The following is an 18394-nucleotide window of genomic DNA, read 5'->3' as shown; positions in this document are numbered from 1 at the left end:
GTCCGAATTCAGGGTGCTAGCTTTAGGGGAGGGCTTTTTGGTCCTTTTCAGAGCTTCTGCTTCTGGGCAATTTTCATATGGCTTGGCATCTCTCTTCCCCAGTCTCTCTTTGCTAGCTTGCACTTAATCTCTTTTGTATCTCAAAAGAGATTGACTTAAGATACACGCTACACTAATCCTGTCTCATTAACATAACTGAGATAGCCCATTCCCAAATGGGATTATAACCACAGGCATAGAAGTTAGGATTTGTATTATAACGCATTTTGCAGGGGACACAGTTCAATTCGTAACACTGCTGTTGGTTGCATGATTAAATTCATGAAGATAGAGCAATTCTTTTTGTGCTGTGCATACTGATTTTGATTTCTTTCTCTTGTGTATTAGGAAATGTACAGATTACAACTGAAACTCTACTAAAATCCATTGAAAAAGCACAAGGTATGAAGGTCAATGAGACTAAGATGGATAATAATGAAGGACACAGGCATGGCAATGTGAGTAAACGTCTCTCAGCTGGGTGCAGCGAATACCCAGAAGTAGACAAAATCATGACCAGTGGTGAGGTTTCAGAAACCAGCACATTAGTTTCCCTAGAGCCTTTAACTTTTGTGGACCCTGGATTAACAGAAACAACTTCTAAAGAAAAAGAACATGAAGAATTAAAACTTTGTCCTTCTTCATTGTCATTATTACCAGGGACCAGTGACATTTCCAAAGTGGACAATGGGAAGGAAGAGTTATGTAAATTAAACCTTGTCTCTGAAGCAGATGACAATCACCAACAGATTCTTGTCCACCATAATGAAAAAAACAGTTCTGCATGTGACAGCCCCATGACCACGAGAAGTGTAGTTGTTGTAGAACCCTTGGAAGAAGATTATAAAGTTTCATATTTCACATCAAACTTGTCTAATCTAGAATCCAGAACAACATCTCTAGAACAATGTGATTTGGAAGGTGATGGCTTGATGAAGGGATCTACTGAAAAGACAGATACTTCCTGTTTTGATCAGGACGATCAAAGCAAGAACTTGACCTCCAGAGAGGAAAATGAAGAACAGCTTTTGAGCCCTGGGAGTGAAAGGGGAGAATGCTCTCCTTTTAATTCCAGTCAGCCAGAAGAGTATGCTAGTGGTCATCATTCTGGCTGTTCTTGTGAAAAAGAGACTGTTGGCTCCCTAAAAGAAAATACCCTCCTCGATAACCGTTACATTCAAGGCGGTATCTATACAGAGAGCTTTTGTTCTTTAATGCCCAATTCTTTTACTGAAACCACAGAGGTAATGTCAAAAGAAAATAATTTGAGAATCACTTCAGACACTCAAGGAAGCTTTACAAACTATGAGGACCGAGAAACTTTTGCTAATATTAACCATTCAGGCAACAACTACGAAGAAAACAGTATTTCCTCGTTGATGCAGATTGAAGAGCCAGAACGGACAACCACTATAGATCCCAGTATATTAAGTGAAAAGATTTACAGTAAAGACTCGAACTCCTTAGTCAATATCAAGAGGAATTTGGAAAACAACACCCAGTTAAATGAAAGATTGTGTAGTGGATTTCTGTTTAAAAGAAAATCGCCTTTGAATATACTGCCAGAGGACCAGATAAGTCCTATAAATGAGATGTCAAAACTCAAGTATGATACTGTTCAGTTTCCATCATCCCCAGAATTAGATTACAGACCTGAGTCAGAAAAAACTGTATGGACCTCACATGATGATATTCCACATTCAGATGAACAGAGCATTCCTTGTGAGGTGAATGAACTTTCTTATACTGATGAACTAGTTGTAAACAAAGTAGAAAGTGAATGTGTTTTAAATCAACAAGTGTCCCTTAATTCTCGAGACCACGTGAAGTTGCCAGCTGACTCCCTACTAAATATAAACAAAGAGATGCCTAGAGCAAGAAGTGAGAATTTCCAACAGAGCCATCACCCTCCATTTGAGGATAGAGCAGACATCATCGCTAATACCCAAACCATTCCCATTAAGACTAGAATGAAAGACATCTGTCCACCAGGTGACAAAACCTGCAGTGCCTCTTCAAACAGTTCCACCTTAAACATCAAACCAGGAAGCCTAGAAAGAAAGAAACAAGCAGCTGATTCAGGCATGGAAGATCTGCATTCCAGGCTTCTCTCAAGTAAGAATGAAGCAGCTGGCTTTCCTCAAGAGGTTGCTGTCATGGAATGTCAAAATGTTCAATCTCAGGATAAAACTAGCAGCCATTGTGTAAGTAAAAATGCATCGGAAGAGGGCATATGTTCTGCTTCTGCTGCTTTTGAGTCCAGCAAAATCATTCTGGAAGTTGAAAATTCTTTTGTAACAAAATGTGAAAATGCATTTCAGCATAGCGATCACCACCACTCCCAAGGAATAGAAAACTCCACGGAAAGTAGTGCCCATAAACTGAGTTACGCATCAGAGGAAAGTGAACTTGATGGGAGAGAAACTAAAGATAGCCTTCAAGAAGATCAGATCAGAGAGAAAATGACAGTAGGCGCATTAAGTAATGGAGCCCCAGTCAAAACCATTTGTATCACCAGTCACATCAGACATAGTGAGGAAGGGCTAGAAGGAAAGGGACAGGATTCACCCAAAGAGACTGTATTTTGTAAGTATGACATCTCTGATTGTGCTACACAAGGACTAAACCAATCTGCAAACATTCCAAGTCCTGAAAAATTGTTGGACCAGTCTCCTAATGTTATGTTCTCCAGTTTTAAAAGCATGAACCAGGCAGAAGAAACTCTTTATAAGAAGGCAGATGAAGTCCTTGACTGCCAGAGTAACCTAAACAGACCAGATGAATGGAGAAGTGAAGATAAACCAGCTAAGGAGACACAAGACAGTGACCAGAGAGAGACCATTACAGAGCCTAGCAAAGAACTAAGCCACAACCAAAAGGATCTGATGGCTGGTTCAGGCAATAATAACCCATCATCTTGTGATGGTGCAAAGAAAGACGATTTTAAAGGAGCCTTTGAAAATATTCTTGGCTGTAAAGACTTCTCAAACAGCATGGTAGACACCGTCTACACAGACTGTACTAGTAAACCTGCAGAAGGAGTGCTGGATGAAAAGACATGTAGTACACTTCATAGCAGTGCAGGGCAAGATAAACGAGCATTACCTGAAACCTCAAGGAGTGCCCTGTTTCAGAGAGGAGAACTGAATGCTGGATTTGTAAGAAAGATTGACCAGAACCCAGATTTCCCCAAGGCTACTTCCTCTGCAGTGGAATCTCTTGAATTAAAAAAGTTATGTGAAGAGAAAATATGCAGATCTTTAAAAGATTGTGAAATGGACTTGTGTACAGATTCTTGTGCCCATGAGGTACAGTCTGTTGCAGATCGTGAACCAAATATAAGAGTATTGGGTAGAATAAATGTGTCTTTAAATTATATTCATCCTGAACAGCAAGTTAAAGGAGCATCTCTGAGAGAACCGCAAGTAATGGATAAAGGATCAGGACTAGAAATAAATTCTGTGTCTGATGAGGAAAATTCCTTTGCAATTTCTCCAAAAGAGGCAATGTCTTCTAGATGCCAAGATGAAAACTCTGCTCCCCCAGGGAGCCTACACTCCACTGAGAGACTGCCTTTGTATCTGTCTTCTCAAGAAAATTCAGAAACTAATGTTAATAATACCTTGGGTGGAGAAACTTACTCAAAAAATCTTTTTAAATCAAAAGATGGTGAAATACTTTGTAAAAATGTAAAGGACTACACAGTCCTGCCTGAAATGAAGGAAGAAGCACCAAGGGATATTAGTCCTAGTGAAGGAACCAGTGTATACATCAGTGTGAAAAAGGATATATCAAAAGTTGGTCACCCTGATGAGAATTCCAGCGTTAGACACTTGCCTTTGACATTGGAAACAGAAGCTAAAGTGAAAAGAGAAGAAATCGAAGAACACCAGAGGGGACCACTGGGTCACTTAATTATTGGGGAGAAATCTAAAGAGAGGATATCCAGAGAAGATGGTGATGTTGATAATATGAGCAAGATTTCTCAGACCCACTTTAAATGCAACAGAATACTGGTTGATGCCGAAGAACAACACAGCCAGAAGGTTTTCTACAACTTGTTGCAGAAGAAAGAGAAGCATATACATCAAAAAGGAGCACATGCTATGTTAGAACAATGCACATCATCTAATATGTTGTCTGATGAGGTACAAAATAAGAACCCACCTAAGGATTACAAGGATGAGTTCACCATGATGAAGGAAATCCCCCTAGCAAAGCTGGCCAGGGGTGACATTGCTGCATGGTCCCAGAAGTTGAAAGACCCAAAGGTGGAAAGCTTATATCAGCCATTGAAAAAAGATCTTGAGTTGTCCACAGGCCCTTGCCTTCCTAGCACTCCCCAGAAAGCACAAGATCCCCGCTCTGCTGGATGTGATGAAATACACAGTGCCTTTGAGAACACTTCGTATCAGAAAAGTGTGCTTCCCTTAAAGAAGCAGCCCCATCGAACGTGTAAAAGAGCTTCCTGTCAGGATCAAGTAAAGGTTGGGAGAAAACTAAGGAAAATCAGAAGCTCCACCTTTTTAAAGAGTTCCTCAGAAACCATCCCCACAAAAGAACCTAGACTTCTCAGTTCACATGCTGTGTCTGTATCTGTACAATTGGAATCTGAAACAGTAATGCCCAGGAGCTCAACTAGCCACATACCAAAGCAGAGGGCTGCTCCATGCCATGTTTTGAGGAGCCTGAACTTCAGGAAGCCTACCAAAGAATCAGCCTTACTAAGCAAGCTGTCCATCCTCGCATGTAAACTGGCCCCAGCCACAAAGACCCAGAAACTGAGATACTGGCGTTGTTCCTCTGAACTCCTTCCAATGGCTAAAAGCTACAAGCGACTCAGATATAAAAGGTTCCTGGATGGATTTTCATATAATACAATGCAGCTGAATCCATATTTGGCAGCTAGTAGATGGGATAAGAAGCCTAACAGTAACCCCGTGGCACTTTATCCTCTTGAAGCCATCAAAATGAGCTTCATAGATTTGAGCAACAAGATGCCATCCCTGCTGTTTGGTACCGAAATCTTTCCAGTATCCTTTCACATGAACTCAGGCTCAGATTGCATAGCTGAGGCCTTCAGGACTTTCCCTGAGCACTGTGCTCCAGCAAGGCTTGCCTTAGGAGAGGCCCCCAGGTGCCCATCTCAACCTCCCAAGTGGACGTTTTCTTTCTTCTTCTCACACGGTGGTTCTGGGATGGCCACATTCAGGGAAGACACTGGCCTTCAGAGTCAGGCTCACTCCCAGGCTCCTCCAGCTCCTCTCCAAGACTCTGGTGGCACTGCCATAGTCCAGACCAGAGCAGGTTTCTCTGTTCTTGGCCTTCATACGCTGCTAGCACTTTGTTCCCCTGGATGTTACCGGATCTGGACAAAAAAACGGAGCTTCTCCAGCCACATGCCTACCATACAGAGGCTCTTCATGACACAGTTTACACAGGGCTTGAAAGGGTTAAGGTCTCCAGCGTCCATAGCAGACAAAGTCTTCTGTTCTCTGCCCTACTCGGTGGGCAGGGTGCTGTCCATTTGGAGCCAGCATGGGCCTTCTGCCTGCCCCCTCGAAATGTCTGCTCTTCATTCCAATCACAGCAAGTGGCAGCCAAGCCTGCAGCCAAGCCTGGGCACGACAAGCAGGTAAAATTTGTCCCCTGTTCTTTGCAAATACTTGGTTTTCTTCTTGCCACCTGGGAGAGGAGAGGGGATTGAACACTTCTGGAAATGCAAGGTTATTTGGGGTCCTCTTTATGTCTGCATTTTCTGTTTACCTTGACAAGTCTCTGCTGGGAAAATGAAACATTAATTCTTAAGTGTAGACCCTTCTAATATCCTGCAGAATCTACTCCTGTATTTTGTACCATTCTTTTTTCTATCATTTCATTTTTCAAACCACCAAGTCTTTTTAACCTCATTTTCTCTTCTTGCCTCCGCTTTACAAAGAACAAACACCCAGTATGAGCTAAAGGCTCTATATAAATAGTGAAAATAATGGTTCGTAGCTATTATCTTGTTTACAAGGCATTATACAGCCAGCAGCTAACTCATTGTTTGGCATGTAAAAGATACAGAATAAATACTTAGCTATTTACAGAATTTTAAGTGAACTGGCAAGGAGTTATTGTGATATGGCCACTGGAAATAATTTCACTAATATCATATTACCTCCTATTTAAAAATAAGAGAAGAAAAATAATTTGAGAGTTAAACTACCTATCTTAAGAATTCTTAAAGAGCTGCTTTAGACATAATAGATAAATCCCGTTTATAATTTGCACTTTCTGTTGCTATTGTGAAGCCCTGGTGGCACAATGGTTAAGAGCCCAGCTGCTAACCAAAAGATCAGCAGTTCAGATCTACCAGCCGCTCCTTGGAAGCCTTATGGGGCAGTTCTACTCTATCCTATAGGGGTGCTATGAGTCAGAATTGACTCGATGGCAGTAGATTTGGTTTGGTATTGCTATTGTATAAAAATTCAACAACAGCAAAAAGCCTTAAAATTCCAAATAGCCTAGATGAAGCCTTGCTCTTTGCATATCTGAGCAGTCTCTTATGCAGAATAATTCTGTGTCATTAAAAAGCTGCTAGTGCATATTGTATAGTTCCTGAGCATCTTGACAAAAAAAGTAAATAAATGAAGGGGTTGTTGGAAAACACCCCAGAGCCTGAACATTGCTGATTGAAATTGAAAGATGAATCACTGTTAAAAGTCCTTGTCCTATAGTTAACAGAAAAATGTCCACTTCATGTAATCTAGCCATCAGTATGCCGTAGAACAAATCATTGCTTTCATTGCCTAGTTTGATTGTATGCCTCTGATATCTCATATTTGTTCTGTGCTGTATGTCTGTGACAAACTGCTTTAAATTGTGTTACCTTCTTTAAAATATGTTTACTCCTTAGGTCAGTCAGAGGGTAGTTAGTCATTTCACCCCATGAAGGTGTTTTCCTTTGGCCCTCTTATTTCTTCTAGAACTCTTTCCCCCCTGACTTTTCTGTTTCCTGGTGTAGAATATTTTCTCCCTCTCCCTTACTCCTTAGCCTGGCTTTTTTTTTAAATTTTATTTAAATTTAAATGGAAGGTGGAAGGCTGGTGATTATAGGGACTTTTTCCTCTCCTTGGCTCTAAAAGTGCTCTAACATCATGGGCGTGGGCTTAGAGTTTAGGAAGTCTGCTGTTTTTCTAAGCACACTTCCAAGTATTTTCCAGCATGGTAAACTGGTAAAATTACCCCCCAAGAACTGAGACTTGCTTTTAATAGAGATGATGAAGCTAAGGCACCTCAAGGTTTTTTCTAACCCAGATCACTCAGACAGCTAGTGTTTCAGCTGAGCTAGAACTAGACCCGAGATCTCCTGACTCCTGACTCAGTCACTTCCCTTTCCAGTGTTCCACCCTGCCTCTCCTTCCTTTATCAGTACTCCTCAAGGGATCCTGCACTGGTGTGGAGCATTATTCTCAAAATCTGAATTATCTGTTCTTTCCTAGCCATTAAACAAGTCTGTCTTACTTCTTAGAGGAAATGGATCATATGGCCTTGTTAGTTAAACCCGTACTATGTTCTAGGTTCAGTAGAAATTGATGCAGGTTTTATTTTGAGAGGCACAAAAAGCTCTCCAGAATTCATTTATAAAAATGGTAGCTTAATTTTAAAAGAAACAACCCTGTTAGCAGTTTACTTTTACATTGCCTTGTTTCACATGTTACTTTCTTAAAACAATAGGTTTTCTATGGAATTCTTTCTAAGACTATAGAAACTATCAAATTTTATTATAATAGAGTTAATACAGAGTTGACTGGTATATTTTATATTTAAATTATATTTAAAAAAACTTTAACATATATGTTCACCAACTTAATTAGAAGGATAAGACTCAAAATCATTTCTGTTTTCCTTCTTTCTCTTACTGTCCTCTCTTTATTTTTCTCTCCACCTTTTTTCCATTTAAATTAGAAAATAATCTTACTGTCCGCCTATCTCCATTCATTAATGGGCACATAATTCTCATGGCTGGGAGGTTTTCGTCTTCTTGGGTAACTGAAATTTCTTATATTCCTTGGGTTCTAATTAAATATCAGGTGCTAAGTACTCGCAGTGGCATCAGAATCTTTCCTGTTGTTCCACTTACCTGTTGCTTTTGTACTTTTGCTTCACCTCAGCCACACCATGTTACCATATGTGCCTCTTCCAGGCATGGAAGCTGTGTATAGCACCAGAGGCAGTCAGATGAGGTAAGCCTGCTATGGTGCCTGGCACACGAGGGTTCGCCACATATTTGTGTGCAAGAGGGAGAGCACATGATGTGGGCAGGGATGGCATGACTCTGACCTCTTGTCCTCCTTTGAAACCTGATCCACATCTCTCAGGTGAACAGCTCTCAGATTTGAATGTGCTCGTTACAACTGGCAAATAGGGATGTGTGAACAATACCATTTATAAAAAACAGCCAAAATCTCCAGGCAGCTTATTGCTCCAGAAGTCCCCTTATATCTTGGTCATTTAGCCAACTTCATTCCCTGAATGGGATTGTTCTCCTCTGAGCAGTATTCATTTGTTTGGTTCTCAGAATGTCTTCCCCCCTCCAAAAACCTGTTCCTTTTTACATTTCTCCTTATAAAACTGCTCTATACCAATGAAATGAGTTAACCACATTCTTGGCAATTTTCTGCATATGCACCCAGGCTACCTCCAGAAGTGAACAGAAAACAGGTTGACTGGAGATGCCATTCCTGAAAAAGAGGGAAAGTTTTAGCCCTAGTTGGACGTATAAAGATGTTGAATGTGCCAGACATAAAAAGTGGACACCTCTCATATTTTTCTTCTTTGTCTTTCTCTCCATGATGCTAGGCTAGAGCCTCCATTCTCTGCCTTGGTACCAAAGTCTTGCTTGGTAACAGAAACAGCTGTCAGCAAGCTCCTGCTTTCAGCCTCTGAGTTCCAAGTTCCTGGATTTGATGAGCTGGATGGCGTGACAGCAGTGTGCCCTCGACCACAGAGCAGTCCTCCAGAACAGAAAGAGGTAAAATGCTGGTAGGGAAATGTGACTGTGGCACTGGCAGTGTCCATGACAGGCATAGATTAGCACTTGAGTATCCTTACTTAACCACTGTTAGCTTCAGCTGAGTACTGGAGATTACTAAGCGAGGAGTGTTTCTGCTTGGCTGCTAAAGGATACCCTGGATTTCTTCATCTATATTGTGTTGCAGATCCTTTTTTCTTGAAGAGAGCATTTAACATTGTGTAGAGAATTGGACCAAAGAGCTGTTTTGTGCATTCAGATGAGTGAATGTTGATGTTCTTCAGTTTTGCAATGTCTGCTGTCTCCAACAGTTGCAAACTTTCATACTGATAATATCTGAACTGAATGTACAATTCTGTTTTAGTTATATAAAGGAGAGTAGTTGCTGAAAACATAGTTGGCAGGAGGATGGGGAGCTTTATCATAGGCTACTTAATAGAATCATCTATAAACTGAGGAAGTGATGTCTTTGTGAAGAAGGGAGACTTTCCATATTTAAAATGTCTTATAACTTGGAAATCCTTCTTCTTAACCCTTAAAAATAGGCTGAGCCAGAGAAGAGGCCAAAGAAAGTCTCACAGATTCGCATCCGGAAAACTATTCCTAAACCAGATCCTAACCTTACCCCCATGGGCCTCCCTCGACCCAAAAGGTGAGCTCCTTCTCTAATACAAACTAATTTCACTTTTATGGGAAATAGTTTGGCCAAATATAATGACCATATACTTGGATCCATTTATTATACATCTAGGAATTTATCCCAAAGAAATAATTGATAATGTGACCAGAGATTTATGTACAAGAATATTTTAATGCTTTCTTAATTTTTATTGAGCTGACTGAGTGCAGGTATTGTGCTAGCGCTTTGCATGCGTAATCTCAGTCATCCTCCAACAACGTTGTAAGGTAAGTACTTTGTTATCCCCATGTGTAGATGAGGATACTGAGGCTTAGTGGTTAAGAAACCTGTGTCAGGTTGTAGTGTCGGCCCATGGCACACGTTTTCTGTCTACTACAAGCTTTACCTGACTCCTGTGTCCAGGCTTCCAACACTCGGCACACACAACTGGGAAGGGGTCTAAATGTCATGAGGGAGAGAAGTTTAATTTTTTGGAAAATGCCAGATCCATGTTATGGTCTATATTATCGCCATTAAAAATTCAGTTTTCAAAGATTTTTTTTTTTTTTAATGACATAGAGAATTAGTAACTCTATAAAGTGAACTGGAAATAGAAAACAGACTATCAAATTATATATGTGGTGCAATTCCATTTTTGCCATTTATATATATTACATGAACACACTGTAAAAACAAACTTCTTAGAAAGATCTACAGACTTGGATTTCACCCCTTCATTTCTCATTGGCAGAAGAAGCCTAACAGTGGTCCCTTATGTAACCCTGCATGAGTTATTTTACCTTTCTGAGTTTCAGGAACTTATGTGTAAAATGTGAATAAGAAAAGTCCCCAAAACTTAAGATTGGTCTACAGTCCAGTTGAGAAAAAATGTGTACTGAATCTTTTGTAGTGCTTCACACAGAGCATGAATGCAGTAACTAGTTAATTATGGTGATGATGATGATAATAATGGTGATTGATGTTGCACTTCTCCCATGTGATTTTATCCTAATATAATGTATTTTTACCTTGTAATTATTTTGATCACCTATTCTATGTCTCTTCAAAAGACATTTTAAAAACATTTCACCTATCCAAGGTTGAAGAGTAGTTAGTAGAATGAGCTAGGATTCAGGATTAGCTGTATTCCATCTTGCATTTGTGTGGAGATGTAACTTTTGAGAAACCTGGTTTATATAAATAAGGAGTTGTGAATGGAAAGAGTTTTAATATAGTAGTATCATTCAGCACTTTTACTTTTTTCAAAAGTTATATGCCAAAAAAAAAAATCACAAAATGACTATTGTCAAATTATATTTAAGGATCTATTGCCTAATTTTTTTTAAAGCAAAGTATTGAAAAGCGCTTGACTCGCAAAAGTTTACATTACCCAGACATTGGTGGCAGTCACCGTGTCAGTGTCTGGGAAGTGCACCAAAAAGGTTGTACCAGTAAATCTCAAATGCCTATGACTGCATCTGTTACTCTTTCACTTAGAGGCACCTTATTTAATTTGATGTACTGAAAGGGGATTGAGAAAAGTAAGAATTTCAATAAATTTTTTGCCTGTATTTTATGACAAAATATTCTTACCATTTTAAATATACATTTGTTTAAAAACCTTAAAATTGCAGATTTAATACATTAAATTCATGGAAAATATTTGCCACATAACTTACCAGCAAAGGCAATCTTTATTCAAGCCAGTCAGCCAAATCTTTCTTACTTTTTGACAGAAAGGGTCTGACTGTTTTCCAATTCAATTAAATATGTTAATTTGCATTTTGAAGAAAATTATAGAAACTACTTGGAAATAAATTATGGAACATATCTTGTAAGGTAGATTTCTAAAAGCCATAAAGTCAAAATTAAAAATGTGTATAAGTAATATAATTAATTTATCCACTTTAATAATAAATTATTAAATCAACATAATACTATTTCTCATTACTTAATTTGTAACAAAGCAATATAATGTGTAGTTAAAATAAATTATGAAGTGAGGAGTATGGTAGGTAGCATGATATTGCTTCAGTAAATGTATGTGCATACATGAATGTAACTCTGTTATTAGGCTTTTAGAACCAATTAAGAATCATGTAGAAAAATCAAAAATAAATCCGTTCATTTATTTAAATCTCATGGTTGGTGCTATATTTACTATAAGAGAAAACTGTATCGCTACAAATCAACTGGCATGGCAGCTCACCATATAATGTTTGTTATTGTTAACAGGAGGTAGAAATTATAGCATTTTATAAGAACCAAATAAGATGAGAATTTACTGTAATTGAATTAAATGTTTAATTATATGAGTTGTTAAAAGTTCATACCTTAACTGAAGGAAATTACTTAAAAATTTTATCTGTGGATTTAAACACTTCAGCTTGAAATATATGGTAGTCCCAGTAGATATTTCAGTTATATTTTAAACAAAAAAAGAGTCAACTATTGAGTGGAGCTTTTCTTTCTTAGTAATGACTTCCTGTTACTGAGAATTGAGAACAGGTTGGGAAAAAAATATTCTATGCAATTAAATACATGAACAAGCTATTTTTAGTGTTTGAACCTTTTTTTGCTTTGTTATACAGGATCTCTCCCTTAAGTTGGCATTATTTAATGATAATTAGGGAACATATAAGACAAATTCACTCTGACAGTCCCATTGCACACGTCATCTGAAATCAGAAAATCCTAACACCAGCCAAGATACTCTCGTTTCTAAAGTCATGAATCTCTGTTAACAGAACTGTGCATAAGGTGGGAACAAGTCTCAGGCAGGTTTACAGTGATTTCATTAATCACCACAGAGGGCTTAGGAAGATCAGTGATTTGATTCGTATACCAAAGTAGAGTTCAGTATGGATAGGGGCTGTTCTGATAGAATTTGTGGGAATGGAGAAACCTACCTGAGAGTTGAGGCTACTTCTCAGACATACCACTTTTTGGAAATTAAAAATCAAGAGATTGATTTCCTTAAAACTCTGTGTTCTCTTGTATCCTTTGGAAAGTCTTCTGGTACACTAGTATGAAGACCACTGGTCTAGGGTATTTCGAAGCAACCTTTTTTAGCTTCTAGGGTTTTTACCTTATACCACCTTTAGTCTAGGTTCAGTTAGGAGATAGAAACCACAGAGTATTTTAAATGAAGAAAGTTAATGTAAAGAAGTATTAAACTCAATAGAAGAGAAAAAGATGAAAGAGAATTCTAAGGAGTACTCTAGGACTAAGGGAGAGTACCCAAGGAAGAACAAACTTGAAAGGAGGACCCCCCTCCCCAAGGTTGGGGTTTAGACTTGGTTCAAGAAGGTGTGGTTACAGCCCATTAGATGGCTGGGTTGCTGAGGCCAGAGCTGGTTCAAAACTGGGCAAGCAGGAAACAACATCCTTATGGGCACAGATGAACTGAGGCTGGTGGATATGTACATGGAGGTGGAATACCACCTAGGTGGCAATGGATGCAAGGCCTGGAGTATGTGGTATTCGCTTCCGGAAGGCGAATGGGAAACAACCCTCAGGGAGTTGGTGTGCCACTGCGTGCTTAAGTCCTAGCATGCAGTGTCTATATCAGCAGGCCTGTGGGAAGGTGGTCACAGGGCGTGTGCTGTGAGGTTGCAGAGGGACCGTATGCTCTGGCTGCACAGCAGGGCAGAGTACCTCCAGATGACCCAACATACACACACCACCAATGGACCATGCAGAAGCAGGAAAAGAAGCACACCAGAACGAGAAAGAGAAGCCCCCTTCCTCCTGCACATCCCCTTCAGCACACACTTCTGACAAAGCTTAGCCTCATATTCAGAGAAAAGGTGAAATGCTTAAAGTATCCAGTCCGTTATCACAGAGCAGGTACCGACGGGTGAATTTTGAGCAGGGAGGCAATAAACTGAAACTGGCACATTCCAGTAGACAATAGGAGTTTGAACACATTATCCACTTAAATAAGAGCTGTTCTTTCATAAAGAGATTTGAATAAATGAAAAGGCATATATTTAACACAATCACAAAGTTCATATGGAAAAATGAAGAAAGAGGAGTCAGGAAAATTTAGAAAAAGAGTGAAATAAGGGAGTACTAGTAATGAATATTAAAATATGAAGTCTATATAATTACAGCAGTAAGAAGTTTCCTGAATACACTCAAACACTTTGAGGGACAGAGTAGCAGGGGTAGGGGTCTGGAGACCATGCTTTCAGGGGACATCTAGGTCAGTCGGCATAACAAAGCTTACTAAGAAAATGTTCTGCATCCTACTTTGGTGAGTGATGTCTGGGGTCTTAAAAGCTTGCAGGTGGCCATCTAAGATACATCAGTTGGTCCCAACCACCTGGAGTAAAGGAGAATGAAGAACACCAAAGACACAAGGAAAGTATTAGCCGAAGAGACAGAAAGGGCCATATAAACCAGAGACTTCATCAGCCTGAGACCAGAACTAGATGGTGCCCGGCTACCACCAATGACCACCTTGACAGGGAACACAACAGAGAGTCCCTGATGGAGCAGGAGAAAGGTGGGGTGCAGAATTCAAATTCTAGTAAGAAGACCAAACTAAATGGTCTGACTGAGACTGGAGGAACCCTGGAAAGCATAGCCCCTGGATTCTCTATCAGCCCAGAACTAAAACAGTTTCTGAGGCCAACTCTTTGTACAGGGATTGGACTGGACTATGGGACATAAAGTGATACTTGTGAGGAGTGTGCCTCTTAGCTCAAGTAGATACAAGAGACCAAATGGGCAGCTTCTGTCTGGAGGTGAGATGGAAAGGCAGAGAGGGTTAGGAGCTGGTTGAATGGACATGGGGCATCAGGTGGAAGGGAGGAGTGTGCTGTCACAGTGTGGGGAGAGCAGTTAGAGTCACATTAACAGTGTATGTATAAATGTTTGTATGGGAAAAAATAAAAAAAGAAGAATTACAGCAGTATGCCAGAGTATAAATAAATATACAAATCAGTAAAACAGAATAGAAAGTCTAGAAATAGATACAAATATATAGAGAAATTCAGTATATAACAAAGTTGGCATCTCAAATCAGTGGTGAAAAGATGCATTATTTAGTTAAATGGTTTTGGGACAGCTGGGTAGTCATTTTAAGAAGAATAAAATTGGATCTGTACCTCATACCTACCACTAGAATAAATTCCAAAGGAATCAGATTTAAATGTAAACAAATTAAATCATAAGTGTACTTGAAGAAGCCGTAGGAAATTTCTTTTTCTAGCTCAAGTGGCTAACACAAACTCTAGAAGCCATAAAATAAAGATGGAAAAATATATTACATTAAAATCAAGAACTTGTACTTGGAAAAAAATACCATAAGTAAAGTCACAGCACAAACTCATATACCAAAGGGTTAATTTCTGTATGTGTACCTATGCATACACATCCGTTTATGTACACACACATGGCTTCTACAAATGAAAATCCTGACACCAAAATGGGCAAACAATATGAATAGATAGTCCACAGATAAGAAAATACAAATGGGCTTTAAACATATGAAAAAATGATCGTCACCCATAGTGAGATAACTACAAATTAAAATTACCGGTAGTCCCTAATGTACAACGAGGTTCCGTTCTAACGACTCTGTAGTAAGTTGGTTCTGACATAAGTCGAATACCTTTAATATTATTTCTGTTTTCATTATTGCCTGCTATATGGCCATTTTTGAACAGTAAATCATAACATTGAACATCTGTGAGTGAATATCTGAGAATGATAACATCATCAAATTACATGCTGCAACATTGTGTGTAGTACATGTTAACGATAAGATGTATCGAAAAAAAAAAACCCAGACAGTCCTAAGTGTGGTTCGTCATAACTTGAACTACCTGTATTCTAAGTTACTACTAGATTGCACCAGTCAAATTGGCAGAGAAACAATATTTGATAACCAAGTATTAACACATCACATGTAGGATTGTATATTGTTATAACCTATATGATGGACTATAGCTATCAAGATTATAAATGCACAGACTTTGTGATTCAGTAATTTTAATAGCATTTATCATACAGATATACATCCATATGTAGGAAATGACATGAGTTGGAATCAATTCCACAGCAATGGGTTTTGGGTTTAATGGGAAAGAATTGAAAACATTTCTCAGTACAGGGCTGGTTAAATAATTATATTGATTCAAAAGAATAGAATGCAGCCTTGCAGTTTTAAGATAAATAAGATACAGTGCTTATATACCAGTGTAAACCATTGTCTAAGATATTGTTAAGCTAGAGTTGAATAGTGTCTATAGAATGCTACTATTTGCATATGATGGAGGCAGGAGGTAGGGAAATAAAATTTTAAGACCTCTGTGTTTTATACAAACTATTTCTGGAGTCAGGTTCTCCATAAACATTCCTTTGTAAAGGAGAGACATAATTTCTCAAAAACCGAATTTGAACCCACTCCAAATACCTAATGTTTTTTCTTGGGCCTTATTTATAAATTTATTCTCCATGTCAGAGTGTAAAAGCCATTGTCACCCAGGCAGTTGGGTTATCCTAGCTACTCAGTGTCCACTGGACATAGTCCAGGCCAGAATACAGATGCCATAAAAAAATTATTGCTACATCTACAACTTAACAACAAAAACACAACCCAATCAAAAAATGGTCGCAGGACTTGAACAGACATTTCCTCAAAGAGGATATTCAGATGGCCAACAAGCACATAAAATGATGCTCAGTGCCAGTAGCCATTAGGGAAGCGTAAATCAAAATCACATGAGATAGCATTTCACCCACGCTAGGGTGGCTGTGGTTAAAAAAAAACAAAAAGGAAAACAGGTACTGGCAAGGTCATAGAGAAACCAGAACCCTTATCCATTGCTCATGGGGATGTAAAATAGTACAGCCACTGTGGAAAACAGTTTGGTGGTTCCTCAAAAAATTGAACATAGGACTGCCATATGACCCAGCAATCCCAATTCTAGGTATATATCTAGAAGAAGTGAAATCGGGAACACAAACAGAAACCTGTACACCAGTGTTCGTTGCAGAAGTTTTCACAGTAGCCAAAAGGTGGAAACAACCAAAATGTCCATCAAAAGATGAATCGATACACAAAATACATACAATAGAATATTGCTCAACCATAAAGAGAAATGTCCTAATGCATGGCAACACATGGATGAACTTTGAAAACATGCTGAGCAAAGTCAGTCACAAAAGGACAAATAGTGTATGATCTCACTTATATGAAATAAGCAAATATATAGAAATTAAAGATTATTATTGGTTACCAGGGTTGGGAAGGAGGGGAAAAGGGGGAGTTTTTGCTTAGGGGGCACTGTTTAAAGTCAATTGTGGTGGAATAATTTGGAAAAGGATAGCAAAAATGGTTGCACAACATGAAGAATGTAATCAATGTTACTGAGTTGTACATGGAGAAATTGAATTGTCTGATGTATTGGTGTGTATATTTTCACCACAATTTAAAAAAATTATTGCTACAAATTAGTATGTATCTGTGCATCTCAACATCAAGATCATGCTTTGTGTAGACACTTTTCAGTGAAAGCTTTGAACCAGCCTTCCTCATAATTAAAAATGCAGCAGACTTGTCCTAGAAAGTACCTTAACTTTAAGTGATGAACTTAAATTTCTGGTCCAGTTTTATCATAGAATGGCATGGCCATAACAAATCTTGGAGATTGATTATCCAGCCCCAGAAATTTGTCATAAAGCAGTTAGTGACAGACCTAGAGTTTGAAACCTTTATATCTACAACTTGCTATCCCAATTCTCATTTTACCATAACCCTTGTGACTAGAGTGGAGATGAGATATTGGAACTTCGGTTTTAACATTATGGTACACTCATTACCCTGGTGACCTTCTTTTGAAAACAAATAACAATTGCTGAATCCTTACATTGTTGGGAAAATAAGGAATTATTGGAGCCTGAAAACGTTAAGTGAAAGTAGCAATCCAGACAGGAGAGAGGTAAGTGGGCACTAATGCCAGATTTTGCTTTGAGGGCGTTTACAAAATCACGATTTCATTGTGCTTAGGTTTTCATTGACATCCAGAGTGCAAGGACAAGAGACGACATCTATACCCTTAAGAAGATGAGAGTTTATATGAGACACATGTTAAATTGATACGCCCCCCAAAGGGTTTTTAACCTGAATGTGAAGATGAACCAAAAATAAACCTGTTTGCCTTCCCCTATGTCCCCAAAAGGACAGCAGAGAAATTGACTTCCTCAAATCCTGGCACTGAGTGCAGGAAAAAAATTCTCACTTGAGAATAACTACAAGCTTACCTCATGGATTTACAGGCTGAATCAAAACTGCCTAGGTAGACTGAATAACCTTTAGTTGAGAATTTAGTTTACAGTGTTCCTGGGTTGATAGTATGCTCAGGCTCCTGGCAGAGACAAATACATCATTTACTGAGGAACCCACCTTCACATCTGGCCCCACATAACGTTTAAGAAATATGAAACAATTCACAGTAAAATAAATCACAAAGCTCGGAAGGAAACAAGGTGTCATGAGTGAGTGCCAACAAAAACAGTAGACAACAAATCAAATGTGAAAATAATTCAGATACTGGAATTATAATAATATAAATTGGTACGTTTTGTATATATAAAGAAATAAAAGTAGATTGAAAATATGAACAAGCAAGAGACTTAAAAATGACCAAGTAGATTGAGATTGAAACCAAATAGAGTTTCTAAAAATGAAGAAACAAAATTTTATTTGA

At 38.7% G+C, this 18394-nt stretch overlaps 1 protein-coding gene across 8 annotated transcripts in view; it reads left to right on the top strand.

The window, feature by feature from the left end:
• PRR14L (proline rich 14 like) overlaps positions 1–18394 on the top strand; it is an 82853-nt gene that overhangs the window by 50139 nt on the left and 14320 nt on the right. For 7 of the 8 annotated variants that reach the window (XM_023733719.1, XM_023733715.1, XM_023733714.1 and 4 more), the window contains 4 exons: positions 388–5674; positions 8196–8267; positions 8884–9055; positions 9601–9707. In XM_023733719.1, the coding sequence (XP_023589487.1) occupies positions 388–5674; positions 8196–8267; positions 8884–9055; positions 9601–9707 (5638 nt within the window). The remainder of the gene's footprint in view (positions 1–387; positions 5675–8195; positions 8268–8883; positions 9056–9600; positions 9708–18394) is intronic. The other variant, XM_023733718.1, reaches the window with a different exon arrangement.

This window comes from Trichechus manatus, unplaced genomic scaffold, assembly GCF_000243295.1.
Source record: "Trichechus manatus latirostris isolate Lorelei unplaced genomic scaffold, TriManLat1.0 scaffold00061, whole genome shotgun sequence".
Lineage (NCBI taxonomy): Eukaryota > Metazoa > Chordata > Mammalia > Sirenia > Trichechidae > Trichechus > Trichechus manatus.
Note: the sequence above shows the minus strand (reverse complement) of the source record. Positions and strands in the feature narration are given on the sequence as shown.